This window comes from Watersipora subatra, chromosome 8 (assembly GCF_963576615.1).
Source record: "Watersipora subatra chromosome 8, tzWatSuba1.1, whole genome shotgun sequence".
Lineage (NCBI taxonomy): Eukaryota > Metazoa > Bryozoa > Gymnolaemata > Cheilostomatida > Watersiporidae > Watersipora > Watersipora subatra.
In genome coordinates this window covers 24,762,040-24,784,903 of record NC_088715.1, presented here as the reverse complement: position 1 = coordinate 24,784,903, position 22,864 = coordinate 24,762,040, and the positions used below count along the sequence as shown (strand labels likewise).

General features: G+C 41.1%; 1 protein-coding gene across 3 annotated transcripts in view; it reads left to right on the top strand.

Annotated features, from left to right (window-relative positions):
- The window catches only part of LOC137402174 (glypican-6-like), a 70,958-nt gene extending 64,458 nt beyond the window's left edge, over positions 1-6,500 (top strand). For 2 of the 3 annotated variants that reach the window (XM_068088655.1, XM_068088654.1), the window contains one exon: positions 1,096-1,721. In XM_068088655.1, the coding sequence (XP_067944756.1) occupies positions 1,096-1,386 (291 nt within the window). In that variant the 3' untranslated portion in view covers positions 1,387-1,721. Of the gene's footprint in view, positions 1-1,095; positions 1,722-6,486 lie in introns of those variants that run through there. The other variant, XR_010979482.1, reaches the window with a different exon arrangement.
- Positions 6,501-22,864: the final 16,364 nt, after the last annotated feature.

The window sequence follows — 22,864 nt, the reverse complement described above, 5'->3', positions numbered from 1 at the left end:
CTATTCTGCGGAACAGGAAATTAGACAACTATTAGTGAGAAGACAATTCTAGGTTAATATACTACAACAGCATCTATCAAGTCCAGAATCAATCAAGGTTGTGACATTATCAAACACCTCAAAAGGTTCTTTTATTACATTTATCTAAGCAAAAAAAACATTATTAAACTAATTAACTAAATTATCAAAATTTAAAAAATTCTGAAAAGTCAGAAAACATTGTCACAATTTTGCTTAAACCATGCCCAGAATATTTATCCTTCCACAAACATGATCAATATCGTCTTCTATTTCATGAAACCAAAATATTATCATAACATCATCGTATGTTTTAGTCTATGAACTTTCTGTTACTGCAACCTTCAATTCGCTATCTTCTCTCCTCTGCAATACTATTAGATAGCCAACTTTTAAAACACCCTTTTCAACTCACTCAATAATTCTGAATTTCAGTTTTTTTTATGTTTTTTTTTTCGCTATGCAACAAAAAGCATGATTCTATTGATGATCACCAGTGCTAATAAAAATTGTACATACAGTGCGACCTCAGGTTACAATGACCCTGTTATACGATTTTTTACCCTACGATATAGAAAACGATGATTTTTACTTCTCTTCATTTGCAATATTTTTTTATCATACGATATTAAAAAATTGTTTCTTGAAATCCAAATACGGCAGTTGGTGTGCTGATAACATCAAAATAATAAATATGCCAATATGCTATTTGCCAAAATCTTTCCAACAACGAATGAAAGATATACAATGCTCGATCTTGCTCAGGTCGGTGTTGTTTGTTATTAGTTATTGTGAAAATGAAACCGGAAACAGATAAGGGATAAAAACTTAGCGATGAATAAGTTTCGTAAGCTAAATCATTTAACTAAAGCTCAACGTTTACGTTATACGCCTACCTCTAAGTTAAGAACTTCCTACGGTACATACTGCACGTAGTACCTTGTAACGTTAGATTTTATTGCAGATCATAACTAGGAACAAACAAACATATATTAGTTTTGTCGATATGCTTAGCTTTACCTGTTTCATTAAAAGTAGGTGTACATACCTTGTTTAACAACTACTTACTGTTTGTAGAATAAATACAACCCTTACCCCTTTGAGTATACTGAAATAAGTAGTAGTGGCCAAGGCTACAACAACTACCCATATGATGATGATGATGAGGACCGCCTTTTGCCCCAGAGACCTCTAGGAAACAGTAATAAGAATATCAAGCCAAATGTAATACAAGCTGGCTCGACACAACGTGGTATCGCCACCAAGCCCACAGCCTCAGGATCAGCTTCCGCTCTCCACACTCTCAATGTTTACATATTTAATAGTTTGATTTTGACAGCCTGTGTTTTACCTAGGTGGGTTACCTGAGTGTTTTTTATACAATATAACCATGAGGTTATAATTTCTCAACTCCATAGGTCGTTGATAGAATGTATTCATATTCTAAGCATTTATATCCTGTTTTACCAACACATTATGTCAAAATGGATGAACTGGTTGGTAATTTTTAATCATTTAAAATATTTTTTTTTACTTTTAGTCCCTCCTGTAGGAACTATTTAGAAATATTGTCTTGCTGATGTGAACCCTACTGAAACTTGGACATTCAATCAATTGACATTAATTTTATTATTCATAATATCTCTATAATAGCTTCAAACTAGTAAAACTTGTTTAATTTAATAATATAATAATACAATATATTATTTAAGTATTAATGTAAATTGGTATTTTCGAAAGACACACTCAAAGACTGATATAACAGTACATCTATAACAAATTATTAGTTTTACTATAATAAGAAGTCCATAAACTATGTTTTAGTTATTACAGCAAGATTTTCAAAATGACTCAGTGGGAGTTGTGGCCACTTTATTGCTTGATGATGCTAGTTATAATGGTGCTTTGCACAAACCAGCCTTGGCCTAGTTGTCTAGTGGAGTGGAACGCCTGACCCTCCAACAACAGGTCATGGTTCGATTCCCAAAAAAGGCTACTGGTTGTGACAGGAATGACATTCTACCTTTACTCACTCTCTACAACTAGGCATGACTCCAGTCGTCGAGATTCTCTTGCTTCTGAAATCAGACGAGTCCAGACCTGTAAAAATTCAGCCGAGATCACAGATTTGTTTTTTTGCAGATTATTGCTTGTGCAGCAATGCTGTTAAAAACATGCACAGCTTCTGCTTGCAGTAATCTCAGTAGACATCGTACTTGATCTTCGACGGATTGTTTTGGTGAAGCTAACCTTTTGTTGGAGTTGTCATTCCAATGAGAAAGTGTTTGTTGCATGGAGTTGGAAAAATTTGTAGATTTTCTCAGTGCCTGTTGAACTGCAGACAGGTACTTTATGATTTCGCGCTAAGTTAATTTTATGTTAAAATAGCTTAGTTTATTACGTAAAAAGAGCAGATTCCGGTGCCGCTCTTCTACAGCTCTAAATTAGTAGATGTCCTTATTGACAGTGTTGACAGCATCAACATAATACTTCCTACAGTCAGTTAAACATAGCCCTTGTGATGCTGTTACGGGCCTTTCACCTTCTCTAGATTTATGCTGTTACGCTGTTAAGCAAATTTAACTTTTTTGTATTTGTAAAACTCATTAAAGATGACAACTGTTCATAGTTGAAATAAATTATTTAGTGTTCTGATGCACTCCTGATCTTTGTCGAGAACATTTTCATGAGCTCGGACAACATTTGACCATTTTTTACCAAATTAAAATAACAGACATATTAAATTAACTAGACCTTGCTTTAAACTAAAATAAATAAGTATAATTGATTGGTAAATGAACATGGCATGTCATTAAAGCTTTGCCATAAACAATGTGCTTTTTTCGTATGCCATTTGTTAGTGGCCATTTGTTAATTGCTATTGGTGAATTAATTATTTTGAATGCGTTATTAATAATTATGAAAGACTTCAGCCAAAGCGAACTTTGTTTTCTTTTTATACTGACTACGGGTCAACGCAGACGTTAGCAGTTTAACGTAGCTCCTTGCTTGTTATTACTCAAAAATATACTAACAAGGGCTAGCAGATGTTATACAGTCAAATAAGATTATATGTGGACAGAATCGTTTAATTTTGAAATAGCTCCTGTATTGCAAAAGTGAGGTAGTTTGTACGATGAACATTCTGCATAGAGAAGGCAAGCAATGATAGCAATCACAGATTAATTGCAATGTGTTACGCTGTCTAGACCATCCGCGATGTGAAACCTGCGCGAGGCAGGCAGATAGCAACCAAGCGAATGAAAGGCATCTTCCATTTTAGAGCATGGTGTATTTATTATCTTCTCATGCTCGTTGACATAACCATTGTGTTCTCCTCTATTGCTAGTGTAAGATATGTATAAAATGAAAGACTAGGAATGAAACATCCGCTTCGTGCTAGATTTGAACTCGGAACCTCCCGCTCACCAAGCAATAACCTACCCTGATAAGCTACACGAGGTGCTATGAATTCATCAGGCGATATGAGTTATTATGTTGGTTAAAATACGCATAGCCCGCTTTGTTGTGCAACGTCACCGACAGTTGCTCTCGCAGCTCTTATTAGTAAGTTTAACAATACGGATAGTTGCTTACTCAAATTGGTCATTGGCAGTATGCCAGGCTAATGGCAAGTGGGTGGAAACTATTGTACATTTTTTGCCACTGTTTATAAGCTGATTTTTAATATCTGTGCAACGCCGGGCAATTTGGCTAGGTATATTATATAATGATGGTTTTTACAATTCCTACTGTGTTTATTCTTTCTCAATCAACAACTACTAACGTCTGTAGAAACTCCTATTAAATGGAACTCTATTTTGTGTCAAATAAAACTGAGTTTATGGTCTTTACAACCAAACATGAATGATCAATTTATTTGCCATCATCGTACTACCCACAAAAATCTATAGGCACTAATAATACTTACTACTTTTAATATCGACTTTTTTATAAAACTTATAAAATCTGATATAAGGTATTAGATAAAGTTTTACTGAAGGACTATTTATATAGTCTTCAATCTAACGGACAACATTGTTTCAAATGTCCAAAAAGTTTTACATAATTTTTTTTAATTTTCTATTAAAAGTGTGTACATCCCAACATACATAAATGCATATATACATATTTATGTACATAACTACCTGCATACCTATGTATATACATATTCATATGTATATATAAATATACATGTACAAACATATGAGCATAAGAGCTATGTGCTTACATACACACACACTCATGTATACATATATGCACATATACATACACAGATATGTGAGCACAGCAGTACGTGCATCCATAGTCCATACATACACACATATGCAAATACTTACCTACCTGCACACAACAACCCCTTTAGTATGAATACATAAACTCATCCATACATAAGCTCAAATAAGCAAACACATATACAAGCATAAAAAGATTGTGACTAACAAATCGGGAGTTGTGTACTCTTGCTTGTTCTTTCTTAACCAATCAAACCTTACATACATACGTGCCTATGGTGGAGCCAGCAATAAAATGAGGTTACTCATGTGCAAGATGATTTAGGGAAGTAGTTAGGAGATCAAGTAAAACTACAACAGAGGACATCGCTGTGAGCTCTCTTCATCAACACGGTAAGAAAAACAAACATCTGCCTTTAATTTGATATGAAGGTCATTACAAACTTAAAAGATTTTTATTAAAGGGATATTTTATTGATATCAAAAAAGCAAATCATTAGTAACTGCTGACATGAGAAGTGGCAGTCAAAGAAATGCTGACCTTGTTTTTAATTTGCTAATAGTTCATCAGCATGGTGCCGCTTCTAATAACACGTTTCAAAAAAGGAAACATGGAAGCGAGATGAATTTGGCTTTTTATGCATCAAAGTGTGACAGTTTGAGAAAGAACTGATGTGAGCTTGCTTTTCTTTCAGTTTATTTGACAACTATACCTGTTTTGGCATGCCAGAAACTTTGCTTCAGTCATCTTCCTTCTATGGTACGAAAGCAGTTTTAAATGTTCCTATTTGTTGATCACTTTGAAATTCTTTGCAGAACCTGAAGAAATGGGTGACAAATATGAGTACGGCATTCCAAGTGATGGCAAGGGCCTCTTTGTCATCCTTGCTAACTACTACAAAACCAAACGTAGTCAAGATGAGTTAAGTTATCAAAGTGATGTGAAAAGGCTGTTAAAAATGTTCAACTTACAAGGAGACCCTGACAACCTTAAGTTAGGAGAGAATCTACAGCCTGGTTCAAAAGCTGACAAAGGGAGCTTCCGACAATTTATGAAGCAAGTTTAAGAAAAGTATGAAAAAATAAAACACACCGATGCTAGCTACAAGTTTGTAATGGTTTTTTTAATGGCGCATGGGGATGATGAGTACTGCTTTGATCTAACCAAGCCTCAGTGTGGCGAAGATTGTGGTTCAGAGCATACGATGGAGGGCCTCTGCAAGAAGGTCAAATATTTTGGTGAAATCATTCTACCAATAAGCAAAATGATAAAGGACAGGCCTGTACCGGTGCTATTTTTCATGCAAATATGCCGAGGTACGCGGGCCGAGACAGATGAAATAAGATCTGCACCAGCACGCCCACTAGCCAAAAATCCAAAAGCTCAGTTACCTGATTCTGTTGGTGGGCACATTTTCATAGTATTCCCATGCTATGACGGTCATCAATCATATTCAAGTGCACCAGGTAAGAGTGGTCATGAAAAAATTTGGGAAAAGTATGGTTCCAAATTTTTCAAGATGGTTGAAGAAAGTTCTGCCGATTTGAAACAGAGATATTTGTCACAACCGTCAGATCGGCAATTGCCATGTCTGACAGTTGATCAAAAGCATTTCTTACTACCAAGACGCCAAGAGGACTTTACAGATGGCTGGGTAGAAAACCTTTTTATTGACCTCACTGCAAAGATGGCAAAAACTCTCTGGGAGTTTTATCAAAAAGGGAAAGTAAATGAGCCATTTCAGAGTGTTGAGGAATACTTGGACGAGAAACAGCTACACACCTTAGACATGAACCAGGTTGAATTCACCAATACATTAAAACGCAAACTTTCTTGGGTCAAGATTCTGGCGACGCAGGGTGCTTAAGTTCCATAGGCTGATGTACGTTATGAACAGTTCAGTTGTAGTCGATGCTGGGTATTGTGTTATTTTGTGTGTGTTATAAGTAGACATTCTGATTTTGCACCTATATATCTAGCGATCATCATATACAATGTATAATATTGCTCTCTGCTATAGTTCTTATTATTGTGTAGTAGAGTCTTAGAAAAATATGTTGTGTATTTTATCTTTGAATATTATAAAGCTAGTAATGAATTTCAGACATTTTCAAGATTGTATTTTCAGTATAATGTGAATATTTCTATTAAATACAAAATAGATTTAGATGTGTCTCCAATTGTTTATTTAAAGTGTTTTTTCAAGAAATAAGCAAGCCAGGATTCTTTCAGTTGATGAAATGGGTTTTTACTGTTGCTAGGAGGTTCATGAACAGCAAATAGCTGCACAACCACTCTCAGTATAAAAACCCATTCCGTCTATAATATGTGAAACATATGCTGATGATGCTTGGATTCTCACCAATTTTCATTGTTCAGTTTATTTGGAAAAGCACTGCATCATTTGTAGCATCACTATGTGTAATGACAACAAACATTGTTATGTGTAGACACAAAAAATATCTACATTACATGCACTCTACAAAGCAACTATGCATTTCATCACTTTGTCTAGGCAGGCCTTGAGCACAGCAGGTATTAAAGTCACTATGAGCCAGTTAGTTCAGTTCCAAGCGCTAATCTATCAGCGGTTACAAAATTGCTAATAAAATATTACCAGAGTTGGAGACTTCAAAAATCAAAAGTTAGATTTTGTCCAAATGTTAAGCGCTCACAAGTCTTTTATGAAATCTAAAATACTAGTTTCCCTAATGATATGAGATGCTAGCCTGAATATTGACTAAATCATATAAAAAGAACTCATGTCTCATCACACCTATATAACTTGAATCTTCAATATTTAAATTGTAAGTATAATTCACTCTGTTACTTTTTACAGTGATGCTAGAAATGCATTGTTGTTACCAAGCAATTTGATTAGGTAACCAAATCTGTTTATTAATTTGTAGAAATTTGTTGAGTAAAGAAATGTAGCTCAATGTAAAGGTGATATTGGTAATTTCGTTAAAAAGACCAGATAGCCAAATCATCAACTAAACTCAGGGAAAGTAAACACAGCATAAGATCTTTAAAACTGTTTTTGACAATGACTCCGTGCGAACTGATTGGATGATGATGCTAGTACCTCCTCATTATTCCAGAATTTGATGTGATAGGCTGTAGCATGCTAGACTTTTGAAGCATATGCTATACTACCAGCAGCCAGAGAGTAGCTACTCCAGAAAGCGTGATCTTAACATGACTCAACCAGAAATTCAGGATTTTGCGGTGAGTAACAAAGTTTACCAGGTACCGTATTCAGGAGAATACCTTTTTAAATGTGAGCATTTATAGGAATATATTACTTTTGTGTTAGATTTGTTTAAACGAACAGTAAATTAATTGGCTTGTCCGTGATTTGCCAATGCATTGCTTTTTTTATCACTACATTGTTTATTGATGCCTGTATACTTTGAGAGCCATAACTGTTTCTAGATCCGTGGCACTGAGGGAAGTCTACCTATTGAAAAAGAATATGCCATTGACGACAGCGGGCTGTTTGTCATCATTCAAAAGAAAGGCCTCAATATTGATAAGATAAGCAAGGAGTTTGCATTAAAATCGGGGGATACTTGGAAAAAGAATGTCTTAATCCACAACATTGATCCCCCCAAGAAGTCGGATCCCATGAGATCGGAACAATCAGATGCTGCTCATATCATTGATATCGACAGTTTTATTGAAACTAAAGTATGTCCATGGGTATCAAAATGCCCAAAATATCTCGTATTACTTTTTATGGCTAATGAAAATTATTTCTCCTCATCAAAAGACTATGTCAGAATGATTCATACATTATCCGACAATTTTCTTAAAACCCCGAAAATATTTTTCATGGATGTTCGTTGCAAAGATCCAATAAACTGGCAGAGAGAAAGTGAAGAGAAACCTGGTGAAACAAACAAACCTAATAATCATTTGCCGAAAAGCGCCGGTTGTTATATCATGTTCCCATGCATTCATTTGGCTTTTGCCCAGCCATCGCACGCAACCAACCTTGTGGATGAAGTGGTCAATGCCTCTCAACTCATTTCTGAAGCTGTGCAGTACATCAAAAGTGACAGCGCTCTTGCTGACTATGATTTAGAGAGCCTCTCAGCTGGATGGATAGAGGACCTTGCTACAAGAGTTAGAGCTAATTGTAATGAGCAGCAACCATCTCAGAGCATCAGCACGCTTAGATCAAAGCTTTCTTGGATCAAAATCCTAGAGCAGCAAAGAGCTTATGCTGGAAAAGGCAAAAAAACAATAAAGCGGACACATTCGGAAATGAGTTCGAAATAAAATCGAAACCTATAAATATATGCATTCAACCGATTCCATTTTTATTGACGACTATGTTTTGATAGGAAGACAAAAGTTATAGATGCTATCAAGAATAATTATGTCATTGCGTACTTCTACAGTAGGCCACGTGATAGCTTGTCCTTTAATAGGCTTTCAGATGGTTTTGCAGTGTTAAATATTATCAACAACTAGTTTTCATTTTCTAATCTACTTTGTTACCAATGCTTAGAGATGTTTCTTCTTTCTTTGTGAAAATAAATCTTTTCTATGTGACCTTTTTACCTTTTAGTTTAAAATGACAAAACTCTAGCAGGCCTTTGTAATTTCCAATAATAGCAAATTGCACTGTCATAATACGTAATGATCATTATTTATAACATAGTAAAACACATGGAATTCACCAGCAATAACTCTAAAGTACCTGCCATTGTGCTCATCATAATGAATGTCATTATCGAATGAATGTCGTTACAATGACATTGACCATCATTACGAGTGGCAACTTAAATACTATAGGTAAGCAATGCGTGCAATAGCAGATATGTGTTTACATTTGTACAAATTTTTGTCTGTATGTTTTTGTGTTTGTATGTATTGAGGCATTTATGAGTGGTCACATGCATCTACTACTGCGTTGTTGTGTACTCTTACGTGTTCGGATGTAGGTTTGTGTGTATGTGTGCACATGTAGGTATGGATGTTTATATGTACATATATATGCGCGTATGCATGTACGTATGTATTTGTCTGTATGTTTGTGAGTATTACTGTTTGTACGTGCTGATGTATTTATGAGAGTTCGTATACAGGTATTCATGCACATGCATCTACGTATGCATAACGTATGTACGCACGTATGTACGCACGTACGTACGTACATATGTACATATGTATGTATTTATGTATGTACGTATGTATGTACGTACGTATGTATGTACGTATGTATGTACGTGTGTATGTACGCACGTATGTATGTACGTACGTATGTACGTACGTATGTACGTACGTATGTACGTATGTATGTACGTACGTATGTACGTACGTATGTACGTACGTATGTATGTACGTATGTGTGTACGTACGTATGTATGTACGTATCTATGTACGTACGTATGTACGTACGTACGTATGTACATACGTATGTACGTATGTACGTACGTACATATGTACGTACGTATGTATGTACGTATGTACGTATGTATGTACGCATGTGTCTACATATATATTTATGTATGTATGTACGTATGTATGTACATATGTATGCACGTACGTATGTATGTACATATGTATGTATGTACGTACGTATGTACGTATGTGCATATGTATGTATTTATGTGTGTATGTATGTACGTATGTATGTAATAATCATGGTAATACATAGATAATTAAAATAGCAGCACTGACTCTGATGGTGGTGAAAGTAAGGGTTTTATAAAAATAAAGAACATTGTAGAGGATTGTTTTAGCTTTGTAGGGATCGTAGCTTCACATAGCTTTATCAATGCACAAAGTATAGATACATTGAATTTTCTGCATAGAAGTGTTTGTTAACATGTTCGCACAGTAAAATATATAACCAAAACGTTCTAGATAGTTTGATATTGAAAAAAATTATTGTATACATATCATGAAGCAACATGGGCAAAATGGCTGGCAGTAGGCCGATAGCTAAATTTGTACATGGATGGCAGTGAAAGGGTTCATTCACGCGCATCTGCATTGTCATAGAACTCCATCAGATTTCAGATGTCAGATGGCAGAGGACAGATGTCAGAGAGCAATGCTGGCTAACATCAACGACTCTAAACATTGACATTACGAGAATGTTGTGAAACTCGCAGGAATGAATTCAGGCGCCTTATGATATTTGGCAATGATCCAAGAATGAGCATAAAAGGGAGAAGCTGTCGATGAGCCAAACAGTGAAAATTAGCAGCGAGCCAGTTGTGTGCTCCTTTTGATGTGGTCCAGGTGACCCAGATCGGCCTAGCTGTGTATAGGTAATTTGCAAACGCCAAGTCAGCTTGTGCTGCGGCAACTTAGTCAGCTTGTGCTGCGCTCTTTTTTTGGACTGCCCTCCTTAGACACGTGCCTGTCCACACTGACTGACTTGACTGCCATTCCTTTAGGGAAGCGGGAAGCCACAATCAGTGTAGAGGTTCACAACTTTATCGGGAGGTTAACCAGCCATGTTTGGCCTGCAGAAAGGGGAGCCATTTGTTTCGTCTACCAAGTAGGCAACGCTCTCACACTCGGCATCTTTGCGTGCCCTTCGATGTGATATTACTTGGTCATAAGAAACATGCTGTTACCGGCAGGAGCACAATTAGATGGCGACTTATTGGAAGACATGTTGTCTATTTCAGCGGGTGCTGGCAGTGACTCTACACAAGCTACAAGTTCCAGGCTCGCGCAACACTTCGGTTACACTGATCAAAGTGTTACCACTGGTGCATCGCTTTGTGAAGACTATTTCTTTTTTTACTCAGCAGGCAGCTTTGCTATCTGTACTCGTAACCTTCAGGTACATGTTTCCGTCAGAGCCCATCAGTCTCGCATCAGTCTCACGTCAGTCTCGCATCAGTCTCGCATCAGCGTCGCATCGGCCTCGCATCGGTCTCGCATCAGTCTCGCATCAGTCTCGCATCAGCCTCGCATCGGCCTCGCATCGGCGCCGCATCGGCGTCGCATCGGTCTCGCATCAGTCTCGAATCAGTCTCGCATCAGCCTCGCATCAGTCTCGCATCAGTCTCGCATTAGTGTCGCATCAGTCTCGCATCAGTCCCGCATCAGCCTCGCATCAGCCTCGCATCAGTCTCGCATCAGTCTCGCATCAGTCTCGCATCAGTTTCGCATCAGTCTCGCATCAGTCTCGCATCAGCCTCGCATCAGCCTCACATCAGCCTCGTATCAGTCTCGCATCAGTCTCGCATCAGTTTCGCATCAGTCTCGCATCAGTCTTGTATCAGTCTTGGATCAATTTAAAAAGACAAGAATCAAAGCAATTTAGTGCAAAGCAGTAAGTTCGATATTTGTTTAAAAATTAGCAAAGGAAAAACATTGCATGCTCAATAAACAGTTTGTGCTCATCAGTGTGCTTTTGACTGTTTTTTTTGGCCAACCGAGCTTTCATCATTGGCTAGATATCTTGCTGAGCTGAGACTCGAGACTCGGTTCGGTCGTGGTGTCGACCCTGAGGTCAGCGAGGCAGTCAGCTCTTGTTTTTTTGTCATCACATGACATAGAATTGCTCTTTTCACTTCATTATAAACTAAAAACCCATTAAAATGAGCGCGCAGCAATGAAGGTGCTGGGCAGTCATTGCAAGAATATTTTTTCTAACACAAAAACTTAAGTGAGTAGCTCATGACCGGTAATACAGTAATATAATATATTCTCCATAGAGAAATTGTGTGAATTTCGTGACTCCATACATTATCAATAGTGTATCTTGTTCATTTTGCAGATAGTTTTTCCGAGAATTGCTTAGCGCCTTTGAAACATAAGCTAACAGAACTTCACCATAGTCACATAGTGTATTGACAGCGCACACCTATGCCATATGATGATGCATATATAGAAAGAATCAGTGGTTTAATAGCATCGTAATGAGCTAAGCCTGTGGCATTTATAATTTTATCCCTTAGCCGTCTGAAGACTTTTTCACGGCTGTAGGCCCTTGCGAACTGAACATATTTTGGCATGTTGACTAGTGGAGCAGCCTTGTCTGCAAGGTTATTAGCAAATCATCATGGTAGGTTTTTTACCAGGTAAGTCTGCAGCTGTTATAAGTCTTGTGATTTATGAAGTCTGGTCCAAGCTGCAATTGATGTTAATTACTAAAATATGCAGCGGAATGTCTAGAGCAGGGGGTGTCCAAACTTTTTGCAAAGGGGGCAGGTTTAGAATGTTTAAAATTTAAGGGCCAAACTTGGCGGACACTTTTTTACATATAACAGCAATTAATTTAAATAAATTTTATCGGGCCAATCTGCGTTTCATAGTTGCTTTTTTATTTTAATTTCAGTTATCTTAAATGTGTGTTTTGAATCGTTTGAAACATGCATATCAAAGTTGCATTGACATTATAATTGAAATTTAATAATCACTCAACTTCACTTTTTTAATACTAACTTTTTTGTAACAGTGGATCAGAAGTAATTGTTCTTTTGGGTACAAATTACATTTGAAACGTGAAACAATAAGTTTAGTATTTATAGAATTTTTAAACACAATTACAGAAAAATGAACAAGCAATAGGCATATCAACAAGTGCAGGGCTCGTTTAAAATATGACAGTAACTATAAATGTTGATTGGGTTTTTAAATGTTTAACACGCAGGTAACAGCCCTTCTGCCCAATTTATTAACTCTTTGAACCCTAGTCGTTTTTGTCAGTGGTGTCAGTAACCCCAAGCAATCTGTCCAACGATCCTAAGTTTTTAAACTTTTATTAAATATAACGAAACATGCTCATAATACAATGATATTTGGTAAAACATTAGTAAAAAGGTCAAGCAACCCACAGCAAATGTCATCAAAAAAAAAAACAGTGTGTCGCCATTATTCGGATCAAAACTATAAAAGTTTGTACGATTTTAAAAAACTCGTAAAAGCATTTACTATAGCATCATATCCATTGAACACATGTTCATCATCATTTCATGACTCAAAATATATTGGAAAATTTTAGTTAGTATAATAAAATTCTTAATTTGCATCATAATCATGACCTACCAACAATTGTGTTGTATCAATTTTTTCGCGATACCGCCCTAGTAAAATTTATTATTAACTCGAAGGAAGCGAAGATGTTTGAAAACTGCTACAAATGGATGAGACAATTCTGGTCAAACACCCTGTGCAAGAATTAATATGTTAAGCTGTTACTTAGAAACTGCTTTTGTAAACAAAGCCATGTGAATGCCAGAATTCCAGCCATTAAGGATGTTGACACGCCTACGCAATGCTGGAAAATCAACCGTTTGGGTTCAAACAAAGGGTTAATTCTACAGGCAGGCCAGATGTTATTGATTTTATGACAGAGGCTGTGTAAGGCATAAAGTTACTATGCTAAGTACTAAATATAAGCAGCAATATTATGTAACTAGTAATTGGTTACAATAAGTGATCAAGCCGAGACATTACACAGGCATTCTTATAGCAAATTATATATCAAATGGTTGATACGTGTGAAAGCGTTCATGGCTGAGCACAGTTCACTAGTTTGTAAGAAAAAAGCAGAAGAAATAAAATACATATAAGCCTACCTTTTGCCTTCTTTCTAGCACTTTGTCCAAAATACTTACTAAATACAACAGTGTATAAAAAGTTTGTAAGAACATATCAGTTTCTTTAATGGCTAGCAAAACCAGATTGACTAGGGTGAGTGCAGGTAAAATATATATATAGGACAAAAAAAAGATATTTATTAAGTTGTTACTCTTCTATTGGTCACACCAGACTTGAAACCATACTCTGGTTCAATGACACTATAGGCCACTTGGAAGAAACGCGACAATACCGAGGTCAGCAACAATAAAACGCGAGGTCAGCAACAATAAAACGGGCGAAGTCAGCAAAGCAGCTTTAGTTTGAACAATAGAAAACTGTTTGACCACCAGATGTGTGTGTTTTATTGCTGAAACAACCATACAAACGGATGAAATCATTTCGTTGTCAAGTAAATGTTTTTATGAGTGAGATAGTCTATGTGCAGCATACGTTTGCAATTGTCTTGAAAGTATACAACTCATTACAGGTCAGCTTGAGAAACTATGGGGCTAGAAATGCATCAGTGTTAACAACATTGGAGCGTTACGAGAACAGCATAAGTAGCATTGAAGCATTGCCACAAATAGCGCAGTAAATGATGTACTGATGAAAATATCAAGCATATGAGCCATTTAACCATTACAACTGTTGAGAGACATTAACAAGCATGATAGATGTACTCCCAATTATGATTATCACCATTACGCATGAAGGAGACGTGTGATCATCTATGAATCAATTATAATTGTCACTTCTACATACGAAGGAGACCAATGCAAAACAAGAACTACCCGATATTATTTTGCAGAGTGACAACAAGCACAAGCGGAGACACATATACATCAAACCATCAATCGATCGAGTATTTACAACACATTTATATATATAGCTTATAACATCATTTATTATAAATAAAATGACTTTGTGAAATTATAATATAATTACACATGAGTTTTAATGTTATGAAAAACAAAAAAAAGTTATGTAATGACTATAGAATGCATCACGTGAAAAAGGAATATCTCTTTTTCCTTATGTTAGATAGATAACTATACATGTAGCTGTGTCAGGATAAGTATTATAGCAAAATTCATTTTCTATGAATCAACTATTGATGGTTTTCAGGTTATGGCCAATCTTGTAGAAACTGTTGACTTTCCCTCTTAGCTTATTGACTTGTTAGCTTATTGGGATTCCACCGCCATAGAATCCCAAAAATATGATGTCAGATATCAGCTGTCAGAAAGGAATGCTGGTTGACATCAAAGTTACTAGAAATATACATTACAGGAATGTTGTAAGATACACAAGAATGAACTCAAGCAGCCAATGACACTTGTTAACGGTCCAAAAATAGGTATATAAGGAGGAGCTGGCAGCAGGCCAAGGCAGGGCGCATCTAGCAGAAAGCCAGAGACAGCAACTTGGCAGCGAGCCAGGCAGCAAAAGGGGCCGCATAGAGAGAGGCTGATATAAGCCATAGGAGCCTGCAACAATCAGCCTGAAGAGGATCAACCCATTGAGGAGGAAAAACATACAGCAGCTACAATTTATCCCAAGAGGTGGGAAGCCAGGAAAACTCCAAAGCCCTGAGAGAAAAGACTTCATTCAGCCTCCTCCCCCCTGCCAGCAGAAGGAGCCATCATTACACACCGCGTTACTACATGCCTCGCAAACAGGTAACTATTGAACCTAAAGAGGCCACAACTAATAGGGCTAATTATACAAGCGTTTTGCTATTTTTGCTTTGGCTAGTTAGTATTGACAAAATTACTGTTATTTTTGATCTTCTAAAGGAAATAAAGTTTACTGACACTTGAAAACAAACCACTGGCACATTCTTGTTGTTTATTAAATAATGACCTACAAGCAGTAGTAGGCCTCACAATCTCAATACTACTTGTTGTGAAATTTGATACTTGGGCTCATCATTGCAATAGCGCGTTACTGTCAAAACAAATTGCAACGAGAACAATAGGAGTGCACATCTCCATTGATTGAGTTGTTATTTCAATTTGGCCTTATAGCAGCAGTCTGATTTTTGTGGGGCAGAAGTACTACTTTGTCTGCGGTCAAAATTTGTCTTCGGAGAAATTGAACTCAAGGTCCAGAGGCTAACCATTACACATAGAACCATAATATTATTACACTCAGAGGAAATACACAAAAAACAATACATTTCATATTATTATTTAAATATCAAATTGTAAAGGTTTTGTGCAACCTTCACTTTCCTTCCCTAGTACAAGACTCGTGCATGAGTACAATACATATATTTCTGCTTAGTTCATCAAGGCGTACAAGGAAGAATCAAGTAACAAGCAATGAACAGGCCCAGAACAGCTCTGCTCTTCTACACAAATGTTCGAGCTTATATAGCTAGTAAGCTCCGCCTCCGTTCTACTTGGCTGGACCTGGGTGGGCTTACCTAAACCCGACCTCATTAACACGCCTGACTGAACACAGCTTGGCTCGGTTTAACTCAGCCCTATGCTCAGCTCCCAGTGGACCACATTCCACAACACTCTCCCCCATTGGTGACCATGGTCTCCAATCTAGACCTTGGAAGAGAGCCTACGGTAGCCACGTGGCAGACCTCCTTCTTTCCTGCCAGGGTTCTGCCCAGGTCCTCCACATCCATGTCTGAAGCAGCTGCCCCGGGGCAGCTCGTGTCGGCCTCGGCAGCTGCCTTCTTTCACTCCTGATCTCCCTGGTCTGCTGCAACACCGACTGGCTTCGGTACACTTAGGGCTTCTTCAGCTTCTTCTAAGCTCCTGGTGACTGAAGCCAATAGTTCTGGCAAAGACGCATCACATGCATCATCCAAGTTCTCCAACAAACTGAGGGCGTCTAGGGTGAGCAAGTGCTGCAACAGAAAGGCCCTGGTAGCGGCCGTAAGAACTACCTGTTTGTCCTCTTGTCCCACCTCCGGGTCATTTGCCGGTGACTCCATTGAGTAGCACACTCCGTTCCCGTACCGGTCCGACCTTCTAGTAGTCCGAGCCGGCCTTGGGTTATGGCGGACAGGTCCCGATGAAGTCTCTAGTGTCGGAGCTGTTCTGGTCTCCTCCGGGTTTGATTTCGGTTCTCCCGGAACTTCTTCTAGTGGGAACGAATTGGCTTCTACCGAACTTGGAGAGCGTCCTTGGCATCCCTGGCGTTCTCCTTCCTCCGGTCCAGCCGAGTTTTCTCTCGGAGTTACCCCCTGTCCTTGCTTTTCAGCAGCCTCTAGCAGCAACCTTTTCCAGTTGGGGGGGAGGGGGCGGCATTATCAGCACAGGGTCCACTCTGGCCTCTTCCTACCTTTTCTCTGGCCTACTGTGTCGAGCTTCCTTCATGTTAGGACACTTCCTTGGCTCCAGAGTGGCTGGGGCCTGTCCCAACCTGTCTGGGCAAGTATGATAGGGTTTTAGCCTTTCTTCGCTTTGCATGGAAGACTGGCCCTGCCGTTCCACCAGATATGTGTGGTTCCCCCAGTGTTCTGCTGGCACCTCCTCTCCTGTGGCAATGGCATGGTAAATAATGGCCACTGGTCCCTGTCCGGTAGCCTGTGTCCTTGCCAGTTTGCCTTTTGGTCCTGTCACTCCTGGCGGGGCTGATAGCCCCTCGGGGGAACCTCCAGCACCCAAGTTCAATCCCGCTCTATCGAGGGCGGGAGTCTCATCCAGGCAACTGGTCGGTACCCACGCGGCTAATGGCCCTTGTTCCTTTGCCAGCTCCTTCCGTGAGGGGCACCCGTCTCTCTGTTCAATTCTTGCGCATTGCCGGCAGTCCTCGCAGGTTTGCCTGCTCAATCCATCCGCATTCTCATGGTGAGTTCCTGACTAGTGCTCCAGGATGTAGCAGAACTCCGCCAAGATCTTAAGCCATTGGGCTATTAGGTTTGAGGGTTTCCTCCTTTGGCATAGCCACCAGAGTGACGCGTGGTTCATCCGTAGGAGGAACTCCTGGCCATACAGATACGGCCAGAAGTGCTTGATTGCCTTCACAACCGCAAGTAACTCCTGTCGAGTGATGCAGTAATTGCGTTCTGAGGGGCTGAGGGTTTTGCTGTAGTAGGCAAAGACCCTCTCGCCTCCCTCTTGTACTTGGAACAGCACGGCCCTCACTCCAAGTCTGCTGGCATCCGTGTCCAAGATGTACTGCCTCCAAGGATCCGGATAGCCCAAGATCGGGGCAGTGCTGATGCTCTCCTTCAGCGTGTCGAAAGTTGCCTGTTCTCCCTCCGTCCATCTCCAGGGCTCTTCTCTTGCAGTCAGTCGGTGCAAAGGGTGCGCTATAGTGGCAAACTCCGGGATATATTGCAGGTAGCAGCCGACCGTTCCAAGAAATCCTTGGAGTTCCCTCACTCCACGCGGACTCAGCCACTTTGTGACTGCCTCCACCTTGTCGGGGTCTGTAGATACTCCGTCCTGGCTTACTATGTGACCCAGGTAGCGGACCTGGGATTACAATAGCTGGTACTTGGAGAGCTTCAGCTTCAGTTCGGCTTTGTGGAGTCTCTAGAAGACCTCCTCTAGCGGCTGTAGATGCGTATCAAAATCCGGAGCAATGACGATAATATCATCCAGATATAGCAGCAGCGTTCTTTAGTGGAGGCCATGCAAAACCACCTTCCATGAGTCTTTGGAAGGTGGCGGAGGCAGACGCCAGTCCAAAAGGCAACAGCTTCCATTTCCACAGTCCGAACCGTGTCAAGAAAGCTGACTTCTCCTGCGCCTCTGCATCCAGGGATACCTGCTAATACCCGCTAATCAGGTCGAGCGTGCTAAAATAGCGACTGTCAGACAGGGTGTCCAGACTGTCGTTGATCCTAGATAGCGGGTAGGCATCCTGCTCCGTGACGGCATTGAGACGCCAGTAGTCAATACAGAAGCGCCACCTCCCATCCTTCTTCCGGACCAACACCACTGGGGAGCTTCAAGCTCCTCCGGCTGGCTCGATGAGCTTCGTTTTAGCAGATCCTGGACCTGCCTCTCAGCCTCTGCCTCCTTCTCCGGTCCGAGTCTGTGAGGAGGTTGTTGGATTGGCCGAGTGCTCTCTTTATGTGGAATAGTATGTTCCACCTCCGAGGTCCTTTCCATGTCGTCATCACCCGTACTGAACACAGTGGCATACCGACGCAGCAGGAATGCCAACCTCGACGTTTGTCCCATGTCCTCACAGTTCGGCCGGGCCGCCTGAAACAATTCCTCAAGGTGAGCCGGCACTCTATTGATTGAAGTCGGACCGGCTTCACACATTAAGAGATCGTCTTCCTTGACCTGTGGGGTTTCCACTCCCGTGTAAGTGCCGATAGTGGTTCTAGACTGGAAGGCCAAAGGTCGCTCCGTAGTGTTCATGCAGCGGGTGATGACCTGCCTCTTGGGTCCCGGCTGGTTCAGGCTACTAGCTACTGGAGGTCCCTCGGGTAGTCCCTCGATTAGCCCCATAGAGCAATAGTTCCGCGTGGTGATGTGACAGTGTATCGCCAGCTCTGTCCGGGCGTGAACCACTACCTCCCTATCATCTGAACTTTGCTCTGTAGCAGTCGCCCATGCCGGTCCGTGCAGACTAGCTGTCTGCCATCTACTCAGACCACCGGTTGCTCAAACTCGAGAGTGCATTGATGGGTCTCGAAGAACGGCATTTCAAGTATGGCATCTACGCTCAGTCGGCTAACTACGAAGACCTCCTCTGTTTTCACATCCCTCAAGCGGATAGTCTGACGAATTATCCCATAGAAGGGGAGCCGTGTTCCATCAGCCAATAGTCCGTGGCTGTCACTCTTCTCGAGTCGGTCCCGCCCGGCTCCTGGCAATTGATCAAACATTTGTTTATTGCTCAGATTTGTGGTGCATCCGGTGTCCAACAGGAACTGGATGGGTCGCCCCTCCACTTTTCCCGAGAGGAAATAGCTGGTGGAGTGGGGTCGGCTGAGGGCTTGCACCCTGGTGGGATCCTCCAGGACATCCTCTGTTAGGCCTGGAAGGCTTCCTTTCTATGGTGGGGCGGAGGTCAGTCCCTTGGGCTGTCCCATGTCTGGAGTAAATCTGCTGTTCCCATGATTGCCACCCCCAAGGTGGAGAAAGGGTCGGCCTTGCTGCCTTTAAGGCAGGCTTCCAACTGTCCGGTCCAGTGGGATGGTTTTTCGTGTCTGGAGTGGAGGGGATTTGGGGGTCACCCTCCTGCGTTTTGGGATACATCCCTGCCGTTCGCGCAAAGAGGCGTAGGCTGTGTCCGGGACAGGGGGCTGTCTAGACTAGTCTCACCCAAGAACTGGTAATAGTTCCGTGTCACCACAGGCCCTTCCTGTGCACGAAATTCTTTTGGCCAAGTCCTTGCTGGTTGAGACCAGCCTTCAGCCGCCGCCGAGTATTGCGAAATCCTATTGTTTTTCGGTGTTTGCTTGGCCTTGACACAGCCAGTAATCGGAGCTACTTCTGTGGCCGTCCTTCGTTTCTCAAAGCCGGTTTAGTGTGGTGAGGGCAATTTATCCGTATGTGCCCCGGTTGACCACATCCCCAGCAAAGAGTAGCTGGCTGGCTCCTCTTGGTTTGAGTGCAAATCTGCTCCTGGAGCCGTTCCACCGTGTCCACAAAAGTTTGGACCAGTCGGGCTAGTTGTCCTATAACATCGGTCTTGGCCGAGTTCACCTGGTTAGAGGCTCCTCCTTCCAGGGCTCGAACTAAAGATCTGGTGGGTCTACGCTCGCCTCCTTGAATTTGAAGGTAGTCATTCCTGGCTCGTACAGCAACCGCCAGTGTGGGCGTAAGTACTGGCCAACAGATGTCTCTGCAGGGCAGGGTCTCTCAGCGAGCTGCAGAAGGTCTCCATAGCCATGTTATTTTGGTGGCGATTCGGTAGGTCCCCGTACGAAATGCGCACCAACCTCTCGACCTCCATAGCATGCTCCTGCAGCATCGTCCCTTCCTCTCGCCTAATGGTGTTGAGCTGGCTTAATAGTCCAAAGGATTCCAGGAGTCCAAATAGTCTTTGGCGGATAGTCCAAAGCTTGCCTAGAGAGCATTGAAAATGGCCTTTTGGTCATCGGCCCGCTCGCAGTCCTCAGCCTGTTTGCTCAGTGCTTCCCGGAGGTGCAATAGTGTTGCTCCGTCCGTCCACTGGTTAGCGTCGGCTACCTCTGTGAAGCGAGCAATAAAATACTCCACATCTCCTTTCCCAGTATACTAGGAGTCCTGAAGTTTGATGCCAGTTCCTGAGCTCTTGGCATCAGTAACACCTGCTCTAGTGCCTCGACTACTCAGTCGGGTCTTGGGTCAGCGCTCCTGGCTCTCCTGTTGGCCATGTCTGGCTTCCAGTAGGTTTCTGCTCTTCTTCCAGAGCAGTGCTTCTACTGTGTCCGTGGCCGCTGGCTTCTTTTTGGGTTTCTTCCCGTAGGAAGCTCTTTTAGTAAGAGCACGCCGCTTCCTCAGGCAGGTCCTGTCAGAGCCCTCAGTAGATTTCTGCTCCTGGAGCAGTGCGTCTACTGGGTCCGATTGGCAGGCGTTCCACAGCTTTTCCTGGGTTTCTTCCGGTAGGAAGTTCTTTCAGTAGCAGCTTGCTGCCTCTTCAGATAAGTCCTGTCAGAGTCTTCAGTAGGTTTTTGCTCCCGGAGCAGTGCATCTACTGGATCCGATCCTGTAGGGCTTTTCACAGCTCTCTCTGGGTTTCTTCCTGTTGCCAGACGTTCTTCCAGTAGGAGTGGTGTCGCCGTTTTTTCAGGCAGCCCAGTTCATTTAGAGTCTAGTGATCCAGATGCGAGTCCTGTGGTAGAGTTCTTGGGATCGTTACCAATCCCACTGCTGCCACCAGTGTAAAGGTTTGTGCGACCTTCACTTTCCTCCACTAGTACAGAACTCGTGCATGAGTACAATACATATATTTCTGCTTAGTTCATCAAGGTGTACAAGAAAGAATCAACTAACAGGCAATGAACAGGCCCAGAACAGCTCTGCTCTTCTATACAAATGTTCGAGCATATACAGCTAGTAAACTCCGCCTCCTTTCTACTTGGCTGGACCCGGCATGGCTCTGGGTGGGCTTAGCTGAACTCCGACCTCATTAACACGCCTGACCAAACACAGCTTGGCTCGGCTTAACTCAGCCCTATGCTCAGCTCCCAGTGGACCACATTCCACAACAAAATTATTATTATTATTACTGCTATTAGATTTGTTTTGAAAAACAAGAAAATATATTAATTATTATTATTTAATATCAAAATTTCTGCCTTCACAAAGTGGAGCTTGAAACCCGAGATTGTCTCAAATATTTTCATTTAAAAAGCTTTTGGATTTAATTATCTAGCTTTGGATATATTTACGCTACCTGTCTTTCATTCTTTCAGAAACGTTCTTTATGGTATTATTACCCAACAAAAATAGCTGTATCAACTAGTTAGTACTGCTTTGAGTATTTGATATATACTTTTGCATATTATATTAAGCTTTTGCATATTATTTGGCTGTTTCTCGAGCCGGCTACGAGAAACAGCCAAATATCTAATCTGAATATCTGGAGGCACGTGGTAAAGCGGCTGTAGATAATGAGATCAGTTCCGATGATGGACATTTTATTCGGAGCCAGATGCCTATGAGACCGTGGCTACAGATGAATGTCAATTCAGATGGCCAGACATTTTCTATTGAGACGAATACAGAAATGAGTGCAACTACACAGAACCCTTCGCTTTTACACCTGCAGTACATAGGTCACCAATAGCCAGAGCACCTGCAACAGAAGTCAGTGAAGATGAGAAGAAATGCACAGAGGGAGCCATGTTAACACATCCTCCCAATCGTAGACGTGATACTACAACCAGAAATAAAGCAGCAGCACAAGCTAGATATAATGACTGGCTATATAGATTGACCCATGACATGCTCAGTGATGAGGATCTTCAAACCAAACATCCCAGCTACAAAGCACACATGAAAGCAATGGTGACATGGTACATTGACATATTTAGTCTCTCATCAGCTTTGCATCAGTCTTGTATCAGCCTTTGCCATTGAATCAACCTTGCATCAGGTTTGATGCAAGGTTTGAATGATCATTCTTTTGTTGC